Here is a 25,421-nt window from a genome sequence, read left to right as displayed (position 1 = left end):
TAGTAGAATATTTGAAACACTCCCTAAAAAGTTTTGAAGAGAAAGTTGCAATAGTCCAGTAAAATCCTAGCCTTGCAAGCTGCTGATCCTGTGAGCTTACATGAATGTTCGCTGCGGCGAACATTCATGTAAGCTCGCAAGATCAGCGGCTTGCGAGGCTAGTAAAATCCACCTTCAAAAGGTAAATGTCAAATACCAAGCAGCTGGCAACTACTATTTTTGGCAATATTTCTGCCCTTTAGAGAATTTTGATTAGGTTGCTGGCATTTTCTTGAAGTGTTACGTAAGCCTCTCCTGAAGCTTTTCTTTTTGCGATTCTCATACCCTCAGATCTCTGGCTCCAATTACTGTCAATACATCTGTGCTGCCTGCATGGACAACATAGCACTAACAATCCCTGTTCTATTCTATTGTGAAACACTGCGGTTGTCCTCAGTTCTCTATTGAAGGTGTCAAGGAATTGTCCAGAAGCACCACCATTTTTATCACGTGTGATGACTCTTACTCTTTGATAGATTTTGGAGAGAGAGAGAGAGCGAGATTGACAGTTGACAACCAAGTGTTGCAGTAGATCTATGCTCTTTCATATAGAGACAATGATCTAAAGTTCCATTCACAGCTAATTCAATTATCCATTTCTATTTACGTACACAGGTAAGCCCAACACATGGTACAATGAGTACAATGCTGATGGCTGAAATTGCAATTAAGGGATGCAGCAGGAGTAAACACATTGATGTAAATGTACAGTATCCAGAGCACCATTCAGGGCCTCATCTGTTGCTTCTCACATCTCTCTCTAGTTCAGTCTTGAAGTGAAAACTTCTTGATGAGACTGATTAAGATTTAGTCACCAGAATGTTGTGTGGGTGTGATGTCAGATTATGATTCTGTCACTATTGCAGAACAGCTAAAGCTGTTAAGTGCATGAGTTTTTAATGGACTCTAAATTTAGCTCAATTACTTCCTCCATTCAAATCAGATGTCTGCAGCGTTCTCTTCCCATTTTACCAAATAAATGATTTCAGGACGCTGAGCTATTTTCTGCAGTGCAATCAGAATGGGTGAGATGATCACATTTTCAGTTAAAAACGACAATTTCATGCATATGTGTTGTTATGCTGTATTTTTGGAAAGGCCCGCAACTTCTGAGGAGGAGGATCTCTACACATGTTGCTTATTAAATGTTTGATGTTTAGTGCTGATATTAGGCAATATGCTACTGAAAGTGACCAACTTTGATTTTCCTGACTACTCACTAATGCAGTTGCTTATATCCATGACATTACTGACAAAACCGCTATTCTGCAACAACAAAAAATACTCTAATGTGTCTTAGCTGATTCTAACAGTGTTCCAGGCAGGTTGTAAAATGTAATCAACTGTTGAAAGCACAAGAGATTAGCAAGTACTGTGTAATAGCTATTAATAGCTATCAGAAATGAGTCTGGATTCATCACACTTGTTTCTCAACCTCATTTCCTTTCTGAAATTCTGACGTCACGCAAGAAGTACTAGCACACTGCCTAAATAGGAAACGCAGACTTCTCATATCCGACAAGTTAGGAGGACTCTAAAGGAGAGGTCAGGAGAACCTCTTCATATCTGACTAGTTAGGAGGACTCTAAAGGAGAGGTCAGGAGAACCTCTTCATATCTGACTAGTTAGGAGGACTCTAAAGGAGAGATCAAGAGAACCTCTTCATATCTGACTAGTTAGAAGGACTCTAAAGGAGAGGTCAAGAGAACCTCTTCATATCTGACTAGTTAGAAGGACTCTAAAGGAGAGGTCAGGAGAACCTCTTCATATCTGACTAGTTAGGAGGACTCTAAAGGCTAAAGAACTAGAATACAGTTTGTCTTTTTCCGAAGTATACTGTAGGCCTACATCTATATTTACTCCGGAGTTTAATGTTTTATGTTTAATGTACTTATAGTGTACGTATATTCTGTATGTTGACTATGTTGACTTTGTGTCTGTATTCTGTCTGTACATTGTCTATTGCTGGAAGGACCTGTCATTAAGTCAGATTCCGGGTATGTTTAAATATACTTGGCAAATAAAGGTATTCTGATACATCACATTTCTCTGAATTTTGGAGTAGGCCCGACTTTGTACTGATTTATAAATGAAGTACTCCCCTGAACAGCTGTGTGGACACACCAGCAAGGTCACATGAGAATTCACTGTTCTTGTGCTTAGTATGCACCCTGAGCTTCACCGCCCTGGGTTAACCATACACTGAATCTCAAAATAGACCAAAGGAGAAATGAAGCAACTGAAATATCATCACAATATTCTTACAGAACTATGGCATCTACCGCAACCAATGAGACTTCCCGTCGAATACTCGTAAACCTTTGAACATGTCCATAGTTATCCATAGTTATAAATGGTTCACCATAAATAGCCTGAGTGACACCCATAAAATGTATTGAGTAGGCCTAGCCTGCATCTCCCTGTCAGGAATGGTTTTGCATCTATCCACAGTAAACCTTCTCTCTTAAAAAAAAGGGTTCCAAAAGGGTTCTTCAGCTGTCCCCTAGGAGAACCCTTTTTGGTTCCAAGTAGAACTATTTTTGGTTCCAGGTAGAACCCTCTGTAGAAAGGGTTCTACATGGAACCCAATAGGGTTCTACGTGGAACAAAAATGGTTCTACCTGAAACCAAAAAGGGTTCTTCAAAGGGTTCTCCTATGGGAACAGCTAAAATGGTCTCTTAACTCACCAGAAGACAACAACCACTAAATTCTCCCAGTCCTATGTTCATTTCCATGTGGCAATGTTGAAACTTTTGAATGCTGACAATTTTTAGAATGTATGATGACTGCATCCTCATGCATATTACCTTTATGCCTTAAGTGTGTTAGCGAAGTCTTGGAGCCTTGTCGTTAAAGCACCTCAATTTCAACCAATGAGACGACTTTGACCATGGGACATTTCACAATTCCCAGTGGTTATTTCAGAAACCACAATCCATTTAAAGCCTATTAAATATGAATGCTATATGAATGCAACAGTAGCATTCCTCCACCACACATCCACTGAAAAGCACTCCACTCATATGGCAATGTAAAGTACACTACACAATGGAGTCTGTAGAAATGATTGACAGAGTCATTTTAAATGCCTCAAATTTCTCCTCTGAACCATTCCAATTATCATATAACTTACATCCCGAATGGTAGGAAACCACTTCAAAATGACAATATCATCCCTAAACTGTGCCAAACAGTCACTTAATTAAAATGCATATTTTCTGAATTCCAAACCATGTAGACTTTTTTCTATTCTGCCCCCAGTCTCCATAACCATAATTTCACATGTGGAAAATCACATGATTTCGCATGAAATTTAATGTGAAACCATGTGAAAATGTGTTTTTGGAACACTTCACATGTGATCACGTTTTCACATATGTAGTTTCATGTTATCACATGTTGCTTTACATGTTGTCACGTTATCACATTAACTTCACATAAGATCACGTGATCACAAGAAACTATTTTTTTTTACATTTCACATGTTCATTTCACGATATCTGCTGACTCTGGACGCTTTTAAATGCAAATGTTCTTATTGGTTATATATGAATGAGAGGGGTCTTTTAAATGCATTATATTAAGTGGGCCTCCAACCTAATGCCCAACCAAGGGAAATAACTAGACAGGGAACTATTTTTGAAGTCACAAAACTCTCCATTACTTTGTATAGGAGATGGGGTGGCTGTCACAAACTCCAAATAAAAGATTCTGCTGTCACATAGAGCCAGCTGTCTGCTAAATAATGTATGTTTTTGGCTCTCAACTTTGCATCCATCTGTCTAATCAATGTTTTTCAATGGAAAGTGTATACCTATAAATAGGATTCTATTTGAGTGATTACACAATTTAGAGTAAAATGGTGTGGAAAGCTATGCTTCTTGCCTCTTCTAACAATTGTAGATGTTTCTATTCATTCAAATGCTTTTCTTCGTAAAACAATGTATGTGTTCTATGTGTATCTTCCAAAATCACTGACAAAACTCAAAGTATTTAGTATACAAAACTCAAAGTATTTAGTATACAAAACTCAAAGTATTTAGTATACGTGTAAAAAGCACCAGCAATAAACTACATGTATAGCCTTCTTTGTTTTATAGTAAGTTTGGTTAAGTCTGTCTTGAAGAGTGCCTTAGTAGAATAAATACAAATACAAAATAGCAAGAGGTAAAAGATTCAATGGACGTTCATGAGTGTTAATGCTGATGTGAGCAAAATTAAACTGATACACAAGCTGCATGGCAGACATGTCAGCATGTAGCCAAGCAGTTAAGAGTGTTGGGTCCGTAACTGAAAGGTTTGAATTCCAGAGCCCTTGAATAAGGCACTTAAAGCTGCAATATTTTACTTTCTGGGTGACCTGACCAAATTCACATAGAAATGTGGGTTATAGATCTTTCATTCTCATTGAAAACAAGTCTAAGAAGCAGTAGATATGTTCTATGTGCGCTATTTCTGTGCTTCCCATTCTAAAGTTTTGTTTTTGCATCTGTTGTACACCAACTTCAAACAGCTGAAAATACAATATTTTTTGTTATTGAAAATGTATTTCACAGAGGTTTAGATGGTACAATGATTCTCAACACAATACTTGGTTGTTTTGTCACATAAACTGAAATTAAGCGAACCATTAGAATTTTAGAAACCAGGAAATTACAGAGCGTATGTGTCACGCCCTGACCATAGCGAGTCCTTGTTTCTCTATGGTGTAGTAGGTCAGGGCGTGACTAGGGGGTGTTCTAGATTACAATTTCTATGTTGGTGTTTTGGTATGGTTCCCAATTAGAGGCAGCTGGTAATCATTGCCTCTAATTGGGGATCATATTTAAGTAGCTATTTTTCCCACCTGTGTTTGTGGGATATTATTTTGTGTTTGTGCATGTGCACCACGTAGTCATGTTTTGTTGTTCGTTTATTGATATATTGTGTTTTGCTAAGTTTCACTTTGGAATAAAGATGTGGAACTCTACACACGCTGCGCCTTGGTCCCGTTCTAAGACAACCGTGACAGTATGTCACTCTGGATAAAGAAAAAATGTACAGTACCAGTCAAAAGTTTGGACACACCTACTCATTCAAGGGTTTTTCTTTATTTCTACAATTTTCTACATTGTATAATAATAGTGAAGACATCAAAACTATGAAATAATAGATATGAATTCATGTTATACAAATCAAAATGTATTTTATATTTTACATTCTTCAAAGTTGCCACCCTTTGCCTAGATGACAGTTTTGCACTTTCTTGGCATTCTCTCAACCAGCTTCACCTGGAATGCTTTTCCAACAGTCTTGAAGGAGTTCCCACATATGCTGAGCACTTGTTGTATTCTTTTCGTTCACTCTGCGGTCCAAATCATCCCAAACCATCTAAATTGGGTTGTAGTCAGGTGATTGTGGAGGCCAGGTCATCTGATGCAACAATCCATCACTCTACTTCTTGGTCAAATAGCCCTTACACAGCCTGGAGGTGTGTTTTGGGTCATAGTCCTGTTGAAAAACAAATGATAGTCCCACTAAGCGCAAACTAGATGGGATGGCGTATAGCTGCAGAATGCTGTGGGAGCCATGCTGGTTAAGTGTGCCTTGAATTCTTAATGAATCACTGACAGTGTCACCAGCAAAGCACCATCACACCTCTTCCTCCATGCTTCACAGTGGGAACCACACATGCGGAGGTCATCCGTTCACCTACTCTGCGTCTCACAAAGACACGGCGGTGGAACCAACATTTTCAGAGGACAGATTTAAACTGGTCTAATGTCCATTGCTCGTGTTTCTTGGCCCAAGCAAGTCTTTTCTTATTATTGGTGTCCTTTCGTAGTGGTTTCTTTGCAGCAATTCAACCGTGAAGGCCTGATTCACGCAGTCTCCTCTGAACAGTTGATGTTGAGATGTGTCTGTTACTTGAACTCTGTGAAGCAATTATTTGGGCTGTAATTTCTGAGGCTTGTAACTCTAATGAACTTATCCTCTGTAGCAGAGGTAACTCTAGATCTTCCTTCCTGTGGCGGTCCTCATGAGAGCCAGTTTCATCATAGCGCTTGATGGTTTTTGTGACTGCACTTGAAGAAACTTTCAAAATTCTTGAAAATGTCTGGGTTGACTGACCTTCATGTTTTAAAGTAATGATGGACTGTCGTTTCTCTTTGCATATTTGAGCTGTTCTTGGTCTTTTACCAAATAGGGTTATCTTCTGTAAACCACCCCTGCCTTGTCACAACACAACTATTGGCTAAAACGCATTAAGGGAAAAAATCCACAAATGTACCTGTGCAAGGCACACCTCTTAATTGAAATGCATTCCAGGTGACTACCTCATTAAGCTGCTTGAGAGAATGCCAAGAGTGTGCAAAACCAAATTTGTGCACAGAATTTGAGAGAAATAAGCTTTTTGTGTTTATTGAACACTTTACATGTTGCGTTTATATTTTAGTTCTGTATAGGTCAGCTGTTCAAAACTATCCAAACAATCTCCAACCAAGATTATTTTTAAGAGTCATGTTCAAAAGGACTATAGCCACAGGAAAATATCCAGTTGACACATTCCAGAAGTAGAAATGAGGTAAAGGACTGACGCTACATTTCTAATCATGGTACTACTTCTGCTTCATTAGGCTGTTTCACAAATCAACAAGTGCCTTGCTATGACTGCACTCTCTCAAGGTCTAGACTGTCACATTTGCATGCAAGGCTTATGGTCTCACGGATTCACAATGTCTTGTAGTTTGGTAACGACCCAATGTCATCTGATTGTCACCATGTATCTGCATTGGACAATCAAGCACAAGTTATGTTGGCAAATTAAGTTACCACCCTGCTTGTGTTACAGCCTCACTGTAAATAGGTTTTTACAGTCATTTCACCTTTTTAATAGAAGGTCGTTGCACATATATTGGAAAATAATTGCAACAAATTGATTTTTGTAGCCCTCTAAAGTTGCCAACACATCTCTGCCCCCATCATAGGGTCTCCATCTGTGCATTGTAGCCTACAAAATAAGGCAAACAGTTGAGTCTAGAATTTCAGTGAATCAAGGAGCTTACTTTCTATCATATGGAAAAGTTAATAAACATGCATTTGTTTACCATAAACATATTAATGGTATTGCAATGATATAGGTCGGAAATGTGTATGATGCGTTTTCTTCAAATAATCTGTAACATCCTGCCTGATAAAACAAGATGAATTGGTCCTTGTCCGTCCAAAGTCCCCACATGCCTTTCAACAAGGCATAGCAGCAGTCATTGTCATTATCTCTGATGGCACAGCTGTGACAAAACTAATGGTTCTTTCACAAGCCTGGGAACCATTGAAAATGCCTGCAGCATCGCTAATTCCCCTGGAAATCGTGTCACTTCCCCCAAAAATATTATGGGAGTCGAAAAACAAGTGTTTGACGTATGGTTCATGCACACTAGGCCCTCTGTGCAGAAAGTAGAAGCTGCATATGATGTATCAGTCTGGATAAATGAGTACCAACACTGTAACGAAGGTGAAAGAATGAAAAATCTAAAATGGCGACTGCCTTGTTGGCAACTCCTAAACTCGTCCTTTAACAGCATCCCGGGGCTAAGGAGTTTAGCCTACTGTAAGAGGAGGCCATCACAGTCTTACTGAACCCAAATTAAATAGTTAACCTTTGTCACTGTGCCATTTCAAACTAGATTCTTACGATGAGTATAAACAAACCATTTGGGCTAAGTCCTCTATTTCTATGGAAATGCCAGCTGCACTACATCAAATGACCAACATGGAGAGATGATGAATACAAAGTACCAAATCCTCCCTTTACTATGACGATTGCTGCATCAAAAAATAGATATATATCAGGAAGTTAGCATGTGAGGGGTGAGTTCAGACAAATGATTAATTAAATTATATATAGAAGAATTGGTGTGATTATGAGATCATTTGATCAAGTATTGTGAGAGTCGGTCAAAGTTCTCATTATGACCAGATATGGGTCTTTTTATAAATAATGGGGCCAATGTGTGAGAGAAATAAAAGTGAATACATGCAAACTGGCCCATAATTCCACCTATGCAAGAACATCCTTTAAGCAGGGTTCATACAGACATTGACAAGTCAAATTCAGGACTTCTGAGATTTCTTAAAGGACTTCATTGTAATTTTCAAGGACCTCAATTTTATACAATTATAAAATGTAAATAATCGTACATATAGAGCCTAATATAGACACCCCCCCCCCCACACACACACACACACACACAGTTTTTGTTTGTTTGGCCAGTGCATTGATATTCAAATTATTATTACATTCTACAATATGTGACAATAATGTGGACATGGTGACTAAATAGATTGGATGCATGGAGATTTTTCTGTACCCCATGTGGCTGACTCAGGCACACATGATAAAGCTATGAATAGCGGAAGCATTAATCTCACTATTTGAATCTCACCATCACTGTTTTTATAATGAGAAAGTGACCAAGCACCAGGTTCCTTTTTTAATGGAAGGATTTGTATGGAAAGCCAAGTTGAAGCCAGCATTAGATGTTGTCATCCTAATAATAACCACACGTGGATTTACTGCAACAGAGTCGCGCAACACCCTTCAATTGAATCAGCAGGAAACAAACGAAAAACTGTAAACATCTCTCACAAAACCTGATAAAAAATGAAATCACAGATAATAATAAGAGAGCAGGAGAATGGTCTACAGATTTAAAAGAATTGCACTACAGATGGCTATATCGGTCCACTAATACAGCACTAGTAAAGTCCCAGCGCAGAAGACATCTATATCGGTCCACTAATACAGGACTAGTAAAGTCCCAGCGCTGAAGACATCTATATCGGTCCGCTAATACAGGACTAGTAAAGTCCCAGCGCTGAAGACATCTATATCGGTCCGCTAATACAGGACTAGTAAAGTCCCCGCGCTGAAGACATCTATATCGGTCCACTAATACAGGACTAGTAAAGTCCCAGCGCTGAAGACATCTATATCGGTCCGCTAATACAGGACTAGTAAAGTCCCAGCGCTGAAGACATCTATATCGGTCTGCTAATACAGGACTAGTAAAGTCCTAGCGCTGAAGACCTCTATATCGGTCCGCTAATACAGGACTAGTAAAGTCCCAGCGCTGAAGACATCTATATCGGTCCGCTAATACAGGACAAGTAAAGTCCCAGCGCTGAAGACATCTATATCGGTCCACTAATACAGGACAAGTAAAGTCCCAGCGCTGAAGACATCTATATCGGTCCACTAATACAGGACTAGTAAAGTCCCAGCGCTGAAGACATCTATATAAAGTCCCAGTGAACTACTTTTGTGGATTTATTTTTCTTCAAAAACTTTTTTTGGGGGGGGGCTGCAGCACTCTCAGCACCCCTACTTCCCGCGGCTATGCCCTTGTATTGTTTAAAATTGCAGGTCTAACATGAAAAACAAAATGTATGTGTCATGTTATTTCATTACCAGATAATGTTGTGAATAAGCCCCACAAGGCAATGTAATTTGTTGTCATTTTATCCAGAATAATGAATAGGAATAGCTTTGGGTGTGGTGCAAAAGTCTTTCCTACACAATTGAACACAGTAGCCTTGGTGTTAATCCAAGGTACAAAAACATACTATGAAAACATGAACTCATTACCTTGATGTTTTTTCTGTTAAATCTAACGAGACCCTGCTGTAAATCACGCAGAAAACAACAGATGATCAACATCAATGATTAGATCCAATGTGGATCCAGGCACAGGCACAACCACAACCGTGGATTCCAGCACTTGGGCTATTGTTGCGTCGCATGCACTATCACAACAGCTGTTCGTCACCTGATTGTTATTTGGAAAATTCCTTCCTGGATCAGATGATGAAGTGTGAAAATATCACAGCGTAACTAATCAGCTGGACACCAAATGTGCATCCAACAATTATTATGCATAATTATTGAAGAACCACATTAATGACAGTATCGATTTAGGTTTTAAGTATCAGATAAGGTGACTCCTTCGGGTAGAAGCATTAGATTTTGCACTGGCATACATTTTGGGGATTTGTGTGCCTATGAAAACTGTTTCCATCCCATAACATAAGGAGACACAAAATGTTACGTAGTTACACTGCATTTCTGAAATCTCTGTACAAAAAACTGTCAGACAGCTAGATCCATGATTCTTACAGGGTTAAAATTCTATGTCTAATTTAACTGATTAATGATTAATGTATGATAAAAGGGCAATTTACACTGCCATAAATGCAAGGACAGAAAAGTAATGGTTTATGTCACACGATTTCGGACAAATCCGTCAAGACACCAACCATGAGAAAGGGTTAAACGTAGGTTTTAAATCAAATCGTGAATATCATTGAATATACTGTAGCTATGTTGCCCTTATATTTTAATGTAATGACATACAAAAAATTGGCTGATTATTATCGATGGCTTATCAACAGCTGTAACAAGTTGTCCAGTGTAGGAAATCCTCACTGGTACCCTGGTTTATAGAAAGACCTAGAATCCAAATGCATCAGAACAAGCATGTGATCTTGCCTAATATGGCTGCAGGAGTGGGTGGGTGTGGGTGGGAGTGGTGATGACACTGCACTTCACTATCAATTGTAAGTCAAAATATGAATTGAAGGTAGAAGTCAGGGGTTCACCCTATGTCAGGAGGCAGGCCTATGACCTGTAAGCGTGCCAAGGGTGTTGTGTTTAGAGATTCAGACACTCCTCAATTTAGAAACATGTAGCCCGCATGTGCAACTCCAGGGTGATTCCATGGCCTTACTATGTGAGACTATCATTGAGAGACTACATTGAGAGAATGTACAAGCTCTGTGGTTAGGCTGCTACAAAACAATTGTCACTCACAGACAGCAATACAAACAGTCATATAGTCATATGCTGCTGAGGTTGCTATGTTACCTGGTGTTATGGTAAAAGTCTCGTTTTGATGACACAAGTGAAACAATGTTGAATCCCCAATATTCAGATGTTATTGTACAACAACCTATGCAGTGAGCCTCCCTTGTCAACATGTGTTCCAGAGGTTTTTTTCATGGATAAACGTTGGATGTTAGTGTAGATTGTAGCATCTCAAATAGCCTACGAATTTGAAACTGTGGCATGTCATTATCATCACTGCCAATTGTCAGAACAAGATCGGAATGCACATCATCTGGTTCAGAAATGCGTAGCAGCCAGCTAGCTATGACTACAGATGCTTCTAATATATTCAATATTCAACAGTGGCCCCTGAACTGGTTATCCCCTTCAATTACATTTACGTGATTGAAAATGTCATTTTAAGAGGTATTATTGAGAAAAAGTCAATGATGATAGCCTATCTGCCAAGTCGTCTATGTGTTTTCATTACTAGCAATATATTCTTAACCATTACAAATATTCATGAATTGCCCATCACTGTACCTCTGTGGTTTACCATTAAAGATAGAGACAGTATTTCAACTAAATTACACAAAACCTACAGATGTGATCAAAAAATAACTCATATATAGGAACCAAAATAGTCTCAAATAAGAAGTACACACGTTTCAAATAGGCCTACATTATTATTCCAATAATGGCAGTGAAACGTAGATGAGAATAAGAAAACCACTGCAATAATATTACAGGGGGAATTATTTGCACAAGTGTATGGCAACGATTTACAATCCATGGTGAAGAAACAATAAATAACAGGCTGATAACGAATCATGTATAATTAGGCTAGAGGAATATTAATGGTAATGAAAATGATAGCCTAATCATGAAACCTCTGTGGAGGCCAAGGTGACACAAGAGTATGCCACCATCATTGTTTCTTTCACTCAAATGTGGCTTTTTAAAACACTTAAAACCATTGAGGGGCACAAAGACACCGGTCAGCCTGGGAAAAATAAAATGTAAAACCTATAAAGGCGCTATTGATGAGCCACTTGTGCAACGGCATGCCAGTCTCGCTCGGAAAAGCAGGACCGACCGTCATGTTTCAGTCATAAGCTTACGTATAAACTGAAATTAAGCCTAAATTGTAATTTAAACATGGACTACCATCAAAATACTCAATAAACCACAATTATTAATCAGGCGTTTAGTCACCGTAATTGTGAAACGTTTTGCTTCTGGATAAATTCCCCATATGCAAGTTTTTCTCAAACTATTAAACGTCAGGTTATCATTGATGTTTGCGTTAAACACATCGAACAAGATTTATGACAGAGTCACATCTATGGAGAGCAAACTCCACATATGGAGTAACTTACCGTTAGCTGCGGTAATCAGACCTGCAAAAATAAGCAGGGTATGCTTAAATTTCCCCATCGCAGTCATGTTCGTTGTTATTCCACGCAGCCACCGGTTTCTTGGGTTTTGTTCAACGATCACAAAAATGCATAGAGATCCAGCTTTGGCAAGAAGATGTGACGCCTATGGTGCAGGGATTCGCCTATATTAGCTCTCATATCATCAAGAAAGGCTACTGCAGAGATACGAGATTGTAGAGATGAGACCCAAATAGGTTTCCTGGATGCAAGTATAAAGACAGAATGCGTAGGCAACTAGGAGATTGCAAGAGAGGAACGAATAGAGGGTGCCTGTATCCAACGGAAGGAGTTGGACTCAACCATCATATATGATGCAGGGGAATTGTAAATCAATCTGAGTGCCTTCACGGCAACTTTGAGACTGGTAGCCTACCATTCTGAGGAAGCACCAACACAGGTGCAAATGCATACAACCCAGTGAAACGCGTGTTAGCGCCGTAATATCGACTAGTCACTAGACCAAGTGGCGACACCGTGACCAACAAACATTACATGTTTTTATATTGATATTTTGTACGTCTCTGCTTTATACGAACTCTAAGAATAAAACAAAATTCACTAGATACACCCGTTACACATCCGATCAAATTCATATGCAAATGATTGTTGTGTGTAGTCTAGGTGTTGATGGTTTAACGTTTGCCCAGAATGTAAGTAGTGTAAACACTGCTGCTTTATACACAGTTAATGTAACACTACATAATATCATCACTCTCTCACTATCACCAATGTTAGGTTCCCTCCATTTGGTTAGGTAACCTACAAAGACATACATAGACATCACTATATTTCATTAATGCACTTGTTTCAGGTGTGGATGACTGAAGCTGGGATTCCCTTTACAAAGGCGGATGTTTACTTGGATCTATTCGATTATAAAGTACTCTAGTCAAAAAATCCTACAGGATTAGGGATTTTTCCAATAGAATCCTATACGATTTTTATTATTAGGTTAGCCTATACTACCCGGATTGCTGTACTGGGAGCAAAAACGTGGCATTTTCCTGGACAGGTAACTAATGGAAGAAAACTAATCCAGTTTCAAATGTTCAAATAGGCTAGATCACAAATTGTGTTTGGCTTTTCACGTGGTCATTACTACAAAAAAAGATCACTGCCAAAATGAAAAGTATTATGGTTAGTCCAGCTATTTTCTATTAACTGCGTCAAGTACATTGGACAGCGACACAGTAAACTAAAACGTGTAACTGCTGCCATCTAGTGAAAATGAGTAAATTTTTTTGGAATGAGCCAAAGTCCACCATATATTTACATTTACAAACAATTAATCAAAGGTCTACGCAAACAAGAGTTCTGCTGAGATTTAGATTTGTTTATTTTTATTATCCATAGATGAGACAATTAAAATCTAATTCAACACACATTAACAACCAGGTAGACCAATTGTCTATTCTGAATGTGGCACTGAAAGCACTGCATTAGAGATCAATATGGGTGTGGACATACACATGTCATTTTCTGTTGCTCTAGATTCATTTGAATAACAAACTTCACTGAGCTGAACATTAGAACTGATTAACAGTGACATTGATATTTCTTTATAGTCTGCAAGGTCTAAGTATGCCATCATGCATATTTCATTGAGGGATTCATGCATTGGTTGTTCAGTGAACCACACTTGAGTGATGAGTTTAATAGCCTATGCTTTAGTTCAGTGTACTAGCACAGTCTAATAGCCTGTGCTTTAGTTCAGTGTACTAGCACAGTCTAATAACCTGTGCCTTAGTTCAGTGTACTAACACAGTCTAATAGCCTGTGCTTTAGTTCAGTGTACTAACAGTCTAATAACCTATGCCTTAGTTCAGTGGACTAATACAGTCTAATAGCATATGTTTTAGTTCAGTGTACTAATACAGTCTAATGGCCTATGCTTTAGTTCAGTTGGTCACATACTATTGTTTTCTTGGCAACAACATTAGCCATGCCATTCTGTAAACTACCTGTAGATATTGAGTACCAGTGGCTTATCACTATTACAATGTAAAATGGCCACTGAAAAGCATGGACATACAGACCTTTAATCATAATGAATATTCAAAATATTTGTACATTTAAATGTAAATAAAAGAGTAATCCTCTGAATATGAGTGGGTTGGAAAGACATGAATTTATGAGCACACCAGTGGACTCCTTGCCTTACTCAGTCACCTACTTGTCACTTAGTCTACTTGTTAGTTAAATCCAGTACTACAGTTTATGATACTATTTTCTCATAAAGAAAAATAGCATGACATTCAATTCATGGATTTATTGATCTATTTGACATTGATGTACTGCAATGGGCCTGTCGCTGTGTTCTACAATTTATGGAAGGCTTTGGGGCCAATCTATCAAACCATTTGAGGCTGCCTGTGAGTGAAAGTTGTTATGAGCACTGCGTAAGCAAAAATTCTACCTATTGCACCCAACTTATGACAAACACATTTGCTAATGACAGTACTCTGCAAATAAATAACAACACCACAATTCACTCACCCTCCACCCACAGGTTGCAGGTATGCAGTTCAGCAAGGGGTGAGGATCGGCAGTGCATGCACAGTTCAGCGAGGGGTGAGGATCGGCAGTGCATGCACAGTTCAGTGATGGGTGAGGATCGGCAGTGCATGCACAGTTCAGCAATGGGTGAGGATCGGCAGTGCATGCACAGTTCAGCGAGGGGTGAGGATCGGCAGTGCATGCACAGTTCAGCGAGGGGTGAGGATCGGCAGTGCATGCACACTTCAGCGAGGGGTGAGGATCGGCAGTGCATGCACAGTTCAGCGAGGGGTGAGGATCGGCAGTGCATGCACAGTTCAGCGAGGGGTGAGGATCGGCAGTGCATGCACAGTTCAGCGAGGGGTGAGGATCGGCAGTGCATGCACAGTTCAGCGAGGGGTGAGGATCGGCAGTGCATGCACAGTTCAGCGAGGGGTGAGGATCGGCAGTGCATGCACAGTTCAGCGAGGGGTGAGGATCGGCAGTGTATGCACAGTTCAGCGAGGGGTGAGGATCGGCAGTGCATGCACAGTTCAGCGAGGGGTGAGGATCGGCAGTGCATGCACGCAAACCTCTTGTGATTAATTAACCACCACACATCCTGAAGAAAACTCAAATGGATTTTAGTGGAAGAAACAATCAACCAATGCATTGCAACCACTGTATGCTTCTACCTTGTTACCCTGCAAGTTTCTCTTATAAGTGAGTAGTAACACTTTTTTACAGTAATATCATAGTTGCATAGTAATGTTATTGTAATTGCATAGTCATTTTATAGTATTTTTTTGTAATTACATAGTAATTGCATTGTAATTGCATTGAACTTGCATAGTAATTGCATTGTATTGTATTGTAATTGCATAGTAATTGCAATGTAATTTATTTGTAATTGCATAGTAATTGCATTCTAATTGTATTGTAATTGCATATTAATTGAGTTTAGCAGTTTTTGTGATTGCTCAAGTGGAACGTGAGAACAGTTATATTTTACATTTACATTTTAGTCATTTAGAAGATGCTCTTATCCAGAGCGACTTCAAATCAAATTGTATTTGTCACATGCTTTGTAAACAACAGGTATAGACTAACAGTGAAATTCTTATTTATGGGCCCTTCCGAACAATGCATAGGGTGAAAAATGTATAAAAAATAATAACACAAGGAATAAATACACAATGAGTAAAGATAACTTGGCTATATACACAAGGTACAAGTATTGAGTTGGTGTGCAGGGGTACGAGGTAATTGAGGTAGAACTGTACATATATACTGTAGGTAGGGATAAAGTGACTAGGCAACATGGTAGATAATAGACAGTAGCATTAGTGTATGAGATGAGTCAAAAGAGTTAGTGCAAAGAGGGTCAATGGAGATAGTCCAGTTAGCTATTTGGTTAACTATTTAGTAGTCTTATGGCTTGGGGGTAGAAGCTGCTCGGGGTCCTGACAGTTCCAGACCTGGTGCAGCGAAAGCAGAGAGAACAGTATGTTACTTGGGTGGCTGGAGTCTTTGACAGTTTTTAGGGCCTTCCTCTAGACCACCTGTGGACACAGATGAACATGAAGCTCTTGACCCTCTCCACTACAGCCCCGTCGATGTGAATGGGGGCGTGCTCAGCCCTCCGTTTCCTGTAGTCCATGACCAGCTCCTTTGTCTTGCTGACATTAAGGGAGAGGTTGTTGTCCTGGCACCACACTGCCACACATAGGTGGTCTCATCATCGTCGGTGATCTGCAAACTTAATGATGGTGTTGGAGTCGTGCGTGGCCACGCAGTCGTGGGTGAACAGGGAATATAGGAGGGGACTAAGCACGCACCCCTGAGTGGCCCCTGTGTTGATGGTCAGCGTGGATGATGTATTGTTGCATACCCTCACCACCTGGGGGCAACCCGTCAGGAAGTCCAGGTTCCAGTTGCAGAGGGAGGTGTTCAGTTCCAGGATCCTGAGCTTATTGATGAGCACTATGGTGTTGAACGCTGAGCTGTAGTTAATGAACAGCATTCTCAAATAGTTGTTCCTCTTCTCCAGGTGGGAGAAGGCAGTGTGGAGTGCGATAGAGATTGCATCATCTGTGGATCTGTTATGTGAACCATGACCAGCCTTTAAAATCATTTCATGGCTACAGATGTGAGTGCTATGGGGCGATTGTCATTTAGACAGGTTACCGTGGATCAATTAGGGTTAAACTGTTTGCTCAGAGGCACATCAACAGCTCTTTTTCACTTAGTCGGCTCGGGATTCAAACCAACGATTTTCCAGTTACTGGCCCAACGCTCTTAACCGCTAGGCTAGAGTTACAGTTACTGGGAACTCTGGGGGCTTTCTGGCAACTCCATTACCATGCAAGCTACTACCCACCAAATCAGAAAGTAATCCCCAAAGCATGAAGTGTTCCTAATTTAATACAAACTCACGTCAAAGACACAATGTCTTTCAAACATTATTAAATAATGCTGACAGTGACACAGCACTAAAGCCTCAAATTAAATTGTGCAACAGGTGAGAACAAGATTTCAGGAAAACAGAAAGTAATTAGTGCCAATGGCTTTTTGGGTGCAGATGCCTCAACTAGGAGATTTTGGGAGGAGATAAGCAAGACTTGATTTGGAAAACCAAGGTCTCAGTATCACTCAAACCATCAGTAGCTATGGAAACTTCATAACTTTGATTTAGTGATTTGGCAATGGCCTCTAATGAGACTTTCAAAGTACAATTTTGTCCCTCATTAATTACTAGACTCTGTTAGATTTTGAGTATCAGTAACACATGAAGTTGGCTAGGTGTGTAGAGTACTGGTTCTCAACCCTGGTCCTGGGGACCCAAAGGGGAGCACATTTTTGTTTTGCCCTAACACTACACACCCGATTCAAATGATGAACTCATCAAAAGGCTTTGATGATTTGAATCAGTTGTGTAGCACTAGGGCAAAAACAAAAATGTGCACCCCTTTGGGTCCCTAGGACCAGGATTGAGATCCACTGGTATAGAGAGAGTGATATGGATGTTATTAGCATACTGTCCATATAAGCAGACTGAAGCAAGTAGATTAGTCATTCAGAGTTTTAGAAGGCATTTTTGTTGTATGTTTCACTTGATGTGATGGCAAGCAGTTGGACACATCGTAGGAGGTTGGTAGTACTGTAGGTTACAAACTTGAAGGTCAAGCAGACTCATTAAACCAAATATTCATCATTCTTCATTAGAAGTGTAATCACGTTCAGGAGTAGCTTTAAAGGGGCAATCAGCAGTTGAAACAATAACAAAGCCACATCCCTGCCTCTGTTTCAGTGAAATACTGAGGGAATGGGCTGGAGAAATGGTACCACTGTCATAGACAAAGCTATGGATGCAAGAACTGACCATCCCTGATATCAAAATGATAGTTTTAACCATGTTTTGAGGCTATATAGAGTTTACATTTACCTTCTTTACAAATATTGGAGTAAAACAAGCTTATCTTTTGGGGTACAACAGTTGAACTAAGGTCATGAGGCATTTCTAAGTTATATTCTTCAAGAATCAATGGGTACATTTTATTAATTTATAAGTCCAAAAATGGACTACATATAAAACATTGCAGATTGCCCCTTTAATCTAGCTCTACTAGCCCAAAGAGTATTAGCAAATGTTGTAGGTAATAAATCCCCGCCCTGGCGATGCCAAAACATGTTACTGTATGTACATTATCATGTTTTCATAATAAATCCATAGACTTTATGAAAGGATTGTGTTTTGATATATAATAAAAAAATTGTTCAAGAAGTAATCTTAATAATTTCTTTTTTTTACGTATATACTGTATATTTCTGTTGGAAATCATGTTATAAAATGTTAGAATCTTTGACCTTAATCAATGAACCAAGCCATTTCATTACAGGGATGTCAGAAGGTTCCTGTTCTTTGGGATAGCATGGGAAACATCTCTTAACAATTTAAAAGCAGTTTCAGTAATGGTTACTTTTGGAGTACTTTCTGACTCACATTTCCTCAGAGTGTTGGCCAAAACCTACTTAAATATGAGTATGTAACTAACATTTTAACTCAAATTTCCAAACTGACAATAATCAAATGTACATGAACACGTGTGTACCATAACCTCATTTTTAATTCATTATTGATTCCTTAAGAGTACACAATCAAAATAAACAGAAACCATGCATCTTAATGGACTGCAACCTTGAACTTAACAGTGCTGGTCATGCTGTTGAAGTGCACCTCATGCATTTTAGATGCAATTCTTCTACATAATAACCTTTAAAATGTACCTTGGGACCTATAAACAGGTTTTTGAGAGGACACAACATCTGTGCTAGAACATCAACCCTCTTTAGATGATATGGCAATACACAGTCATCTATTTCAACAACAAAACACTCAATCAAAAATAGTGAGAAAACTTGCTGACTTTATTATTTTGCCTTAAGTCACTTATTAGAACCACTCAAAAATGTCCTATGAGTAGAATATCATTAGAGGGATTCTAAGAAATTCTAAAAAAAGGGTTCTAAGAATAAATATATTGACTATTATAGAGATGATTTGAACATGATGTTCCACAGCATAATAAGAGAAAGTAATTGAACCTGGTTTATTGTAGTATTATCACTATTGAGAGGTTCTATTTATCACAATTGAGAGGTTCTGTTTACCACTACTGAGAGGTTATATTTACCACAATTGAGAGGTTATATTTACGACAATTGGGAGGTTCTATTTACCACAATTGAGAGGTTCTATTTACCAGAATTGATAGGTTTCTATTTACCACAATTGAGAGGTTCTATTTACCACAATTGTGAGGTTCCATTTACCATAATTGAGAGGTTATATTTACCACAATTGAGAAGTTCTGTTTACCACTATTGAGAGGTTCTATTTACCACTATTGAGAGGTTATATTTACCACAAATGAGAGGTTATATTTATCACTACTGAGAGGTTATATTTACCACAATTGAGAGATTCTATTTACCACAATTGAGAGGTTCCATTTACCACAATTGAGAGGTTCTATTTACCACAATTGAGAAGTTATATTTCCCACACTTGAGAAGTTATGTTTACCACTTTTGAGAGGTTCTATTTACCACTATTGAGGGGTTATATTTACCACAAATGAGAGGTTATATTTATCACAATTGAGAGGTTCTGTTTATCACTACTGAGATGTTATATTTACCACAATTGAGAGGTTCTATTTACCACAATTGAGAGATTCTATTTACCATCATTGAGAGGTTCTATTTACCACTATTGAGAGGTTCCATTTACCACTATTGAGAGGTTCTATTTACTACTATTGAGAGGTTCTATTTACCACTATTGAGAGGCTCTATTTACCACTATTGAGAGGTTACTTTCAAAAGAGGCAAGGACACAACTGAAGCAACATTCATGGAAGACTTCATTACCTTAAACTAAACATAAGATAATGACTGACAAGCCTCAACAAAAGGTACATTTAGTACCAGGAATGACATTGACGTTTAAGGTTAAGTTTCTGAGTATTTATTTAATTCCTTAAACCATGGTACCCAAACACTTGGATACAGCCCTTAGCTGTGGTATATTGGCCATATACCACAAACCCCAGAGATGCCTTATTGCTATTATAAACTGGTTGCCAACATAATTAGAGCAGTAAAAATAAAGGTTTTGTCATACCCGTGGCATTCGGTCTGATATACCACAGCTGTCAGCCAATCAGAATTCAGTGCTCGAACCACCCAGTTTATAATAATGCATATATAATACCTCTCATTTATAATATTTAGAGTACTTTAGAATAAAAATGTCCTTTTGCCTCTACTTGCATGGTCCAGATTATCAGACGCTTTTTAACCATTTCAAATGCACCTTTAGCCAATTTGAACTCACCACTATCTGTAATGAAACTTGAAATCAGGTTTGTAGTGTTGTGAATTTCAGGCTCGCTAGAGCTTGAATTGAAAACCCCTGCTGGTTCTGCAGGTGGCGACTACTGGGTCAGGTCTTCATCTGTACCGGATGCCCAGACATCCCTCCGGCAGCTCTCTCCTGGTACCTGCTCAGAGATTAACAGAAACCAATCCAACAACTGAAGAAAGGTTACTAAAAATAGTTTGTGACTTTGCCACTATCCTTGAATTAGAGGATGTTATATGGAATCTGAGTTGTAGCAATACACACGGCTGAAGAAGTCATATCATGAAACGGAGACTCGAACAAAACCTACACTATAAACAAATAAAATCAATACTATAATATTATTGTGCAATAGTTCAGTCAGCAACGTTTAACCTGCATGTGTATGGTTGTTTGGATATGGTTGTTCTGGCCATTACCTACGCTGTATTATTTCAATCCATTATCATAATCATTTTGGGGATAATGAAATTATAGGAACTAGCCCAAAGTAAATGCATGACTTGATAACTTGGGCTCCTGAGGGCGCAGCAGTCTAAGGCACTGCATCTCAGTGCTAGAGGCGTCACTACAGACCCTGGTTCGATTCCAGGCTGCATCACAACCGGCCGTGATTAGAAGTCCCATAGGGCGGCGCACAATTTGTCCAGGGTGGGCCGTCATTGTAAATAAGAATTTGTTCTTAGCTGACTTGCCTAGTTAAATAAAGGTTAAATAAAATTGGTTCAACCTACAAACTTGATGGGAAATAGGTATTTTATGTGTAGACTTTCCAGGCTAATAACGGATGTGCTGGTCACCTCAATTACATTCTGACAACGTTTTATAAACAACGCGGTCATGCAGTACATCAATCATCACAGGGTCTAGGGGCTATTCATTATTTTGTCCGTGGGCAAGAACCTTGAGGAATATTTTCAATCAAAACGGGTCTTACATTATGATCAAAGAGATAGGGATGATTGATCAATGTGAAGTTGGTAATGCACAATACGTCTATTTATCACATACAGAGAGGTAACAGGAATGTGAGACAACAAGTAATACAGTGATAATGGCTTTTGCATAACTTTTCGATCAAGCAAATTAAACAAATTCTATATTTCTTCTCAAACACCTCCGAGACGCTTTGCAAGCACCCGTTGACTTAACATCCTGAAAGGCAAATTGGTATTTATCTGACACATTATGGATTTAAACCAAGTTTCTGCAAGTAAATCGCCCCCACTCAATCAAATCCCACTTGGACATGGTCTGAAATTTAAGAGGTACAAAATAAACATGGAAGCAGTTGCTGACACCCTGAATCGGTTCAGACTCTTTGTAGATCACATTCTGTTTGTAGATCACAAACAAACTGTGTTGAATGGGATTGAGGAACTCTTCAATATCAATCTTTCCTTAACCTCAATAGACTTCACTCAAAAGGGATATTATGTTTTTAAAGGGATAAAAGCAACCCGAGTGCTTTTTGAATTCACTCACAAAACGGTTGAGAATTCACTCACAAATAGATTGAGAACTCTCACATAAGTGGATTTCATCAAACAGAAGGGCTGTGAGGCTACATCAAAGATATGGTTCCATGTAGAAGCAATAGACATGCCCTGATGTATCAAGATGTACCGGTGCTATGTTTACATTACAGTTAAAAGCAATTTCAGGCACAACATATTTCCATTTTTAATTTGTTGTAAGATGATATATATTTTAAACAATACAAAACATACACATACAAACGACAACATCACACAAACAGGCATAACGTTTTCAAGGACAAAACCTTACTTGGAATGGTCAACTAAGTTGAACGCTTGCTTCTGAAAAGGGACTTCAGAATTAAGCAATAAGGCCCTATGTTGTATGGCCAATATACCACGGCTAAGGGCCATACATACCCCTGAGGTGCCTTCTTGCTATTATAAATTGGTTACCAACGTCATTAGAGCAGTGAAAATATATTTTTGGTCATACCAATGGGAGACGGTCTGATATACCAGGGCCAATCAGCATTCAGGGCACAAACCACCCAGTTTATAATAATACATATATAATACATCTTTCATGTATAATATTTAGAGTACTTTAGAATAAAAATGTAGAACTTGAAGTGGATAACAATGTCAGAGCATTCAACCTCTACTTAATAGCATATTCAAGCAGTGGACAAAAATCCAAACCTTTTCAAATTCATATTCAGGAGTTCTCAGTTACGGTGTGAGGTTAGAACAAACAGAATGCAGAACTATGCCTCAGTCAGTCAAGCATTAATATCTATAATCACTGTGTATTTCGATTCACATTGGTAACTGACGAGGGAAATCTTTCTCAGTTTTGCCACCAAATGACTTCCCATGACACTAAGTCAGAATACATAATGACATGAGCTTCACTCAAAACATTAAAAAAATAAACCCTTTGAAACTCAACTAAGAGAGACCAATATGACAAAGAAATGTTTTTTGGTTTGTTTTTTCATACAACAGATAGAAAATACATTAGACCAGCATGGTACACACCTTACTGTGCATCAGAAGCCAACTAGACATATTACTGTGAAATGAATGACGGTGAGGGGGAATAACATGTGGTGTGTTCATTGCAGGTAAAGGTTTTACCTTCTCATTTCCATCCAACCCTGTGTTGCGAAAAAGGTGTAACATGCCCTTGGCTTTAACAATGTGCCAAATGTATTCGCTCAAGGCTTTACCCGGTGAAGGTGCCCAATGTTGTGTCTCACACACAGTATGCATTCAAAAAAAAAAAAATCCATGGACACTATGTTTAATTTACTGCACTACCTCAATGAGGAGATGACCTTTGACCTTTACCAGACAATGTAGGTCATTGCAAGGTTGAGCTAATCAAGAAGTTGTAATAAACAAATGGATGCTCAAAGTAGGAATTTTTGTAAAAATGTCAGGTTTAACCAGGTCTTTTGGTTAACTTTTAATCTGCTCAAATGACCCCTCCAGGATGTAATTTCAGTTTGGTTCATTTCATGTGGATGTACAGCATGTAACCCCTCTCTGTGAACTAAGCAATTGATAGTTTTTATTACAATGAGTAGACTTTCTACTGCCCACAGACTAGACTAGATTAGGGGGCAGACAAGGCTAGGAGGCGAATGACGGAGTTGGTCATTGAAGGCAGTCAGTTGTTAACAGTGAGTGGGTGAAGCTGCTTGTATGGAAGAGCTACCCGGGGGTGTGGGAAAAGAGGCCAGTGCAGAAATACATCTTAATTAGACATCTGTATCAAAGGAAGGATAAATAGATTGCCCTGTAATATCGTTCCTCTCTGTCCATTTAGACCTTGATAAAGAAAATAAACTAGTGATTGTCATTGAAAGTAACAAGTGATTCTCATTGAAAGTAACAAGTGATTCTCATTGAAAGTAACGAGTGATTCTCATTGAAAGGCGAGCAGGATGTTTACTTTCATAGGTTGCTTTGAAATGTTACAAATATGATCACAGTACTTTATGTGTGCATATTTAATATGCATTTTAGTTTAGTCATGGGTATGTCTGTCATTGCTGAGAATAACCATGTTTTGTTTTCTGAGAGTATTTCAGAGATCAACATCTTCAGTGCCTCTACTTTAAAACCATTGATGGTTAATTGTGTAGTAAGTGGGATGATCTTTTGGGAATATCTACAGTCCAGACCAATTCTATTCAGAAATAGTTGTAAGGGGATTGTATGAAAAATACAAATTTGAATCTATGGCAGTTATTGTAGGTAGCACTGTGTAAAGATGCACTACAAAGAAATACCAATGCTGATTCAATTGACTGTCTCAATAAAAAACATTTGTGTATCTCTGCACACTCTAAAGGATTTTTCTCAATTCACACTTCAACTTTGCCTCATTATGCATGCTAATGCATTCACACCTATCTCAATTGTACTTCACACTGCCCTCTCCCACCTGAACAAGAGGAGAAATAACTATGTGAGAATGCAGTTCATAGACTACAGCTCAGCATTCAACATCATAGTTCCCTCCAAGCTCATCACCAAGCTAGGGACCCTGGGACTGAACCCCTCCCTCTGTAAATGGATCCTGGACTTCTTGACAGGCCAGCCCCGGGTGGTGAGTGTAGGCAACAACACCACCTCCACCATGCTGATCCTCAACATGGGGGCCCCACAGGGGCAGGGACCAGTCAGGAAAGATGAACTGCGCAAAGTACAGAGAGATCCTTGATGAAAACCTTCTCCAGAGCACTCAGGACCTCAGACTGGGGCGAAGGTTCACCTTCCAACAGGACAACGACCCTAAGCACACAGCCAAGACAATGCAGGAGCGGCTTTGGGACAAGTCTCTGAATGTCCTTGAGGACTTGAACCCAATTGAACATCTCTGGAGAGACCTGAAAATAGCTGTGCAGCGACGCTCCCCATCCAACCTGACAGAGCTTGAGAGGATCTGCAGAGAAAAATGGGAGAAACTCCCCAAATACAGGTGTGCCAAGCGTCATACCCAAGAAGACTCAAGGCTGTAATTGCTGCCAAAGGTGCTTCAACAAAGTACTGAGTAAAGGGTCTGAATATTTATGTAAATGTAATATTTCCATTTTTAATTTTTAAAACATTTGCAAAAATTTCAAAAAAACAGTTTTGGTTTTGTCATTGTGGGATATTGTGTGTAGATTGATGAGGGAAAAAAACT

General features: G+C 39.0%; 1 protein-coding gene across 1 annotated transcript in view; it reads right to left on the bottom strand.

Moving 5' to 3' along the window:
• Positions 1–12,872, bottom strand: part of LOC115200882 (CUB and sushi domain-containing protein 1) — a 509,589-nt gene extending 496,717 nt beyond the window's left edge. The window contains exon 1 of the mRNA XM_029763998.1: positions 12,284–12,872. Within this exon, the coding sequence (XP_029619858.1) occupies positions 12,284–12,350 (67 nt within the window). The 5' untranslated portion in view covers positions 12,351–12,872. The remainder of the gene's footprint in view (positions 1–12,283) is intronic.
• Positions 12,873–25,421: the final 12,549 nt, after the last annotated feature.

Source organism: Salmo trutta, chromosome 10, assembly GCF_901001165.1.
Source record: "Salmo trutta chromosome 10, fSalTru1.1, whole genome shotgun sequence".
NCBI lineage: Eukaryota > Metazoa > Chordata > Actinopteri > Salmoniformes > Salmonidae > Salmo > Salmo trutta.
The sequence above is the reverse complement of the archived record's forward strand: the minus strand, read 5'-3'. Positions and strand labels throughout refer to the sequence as shown.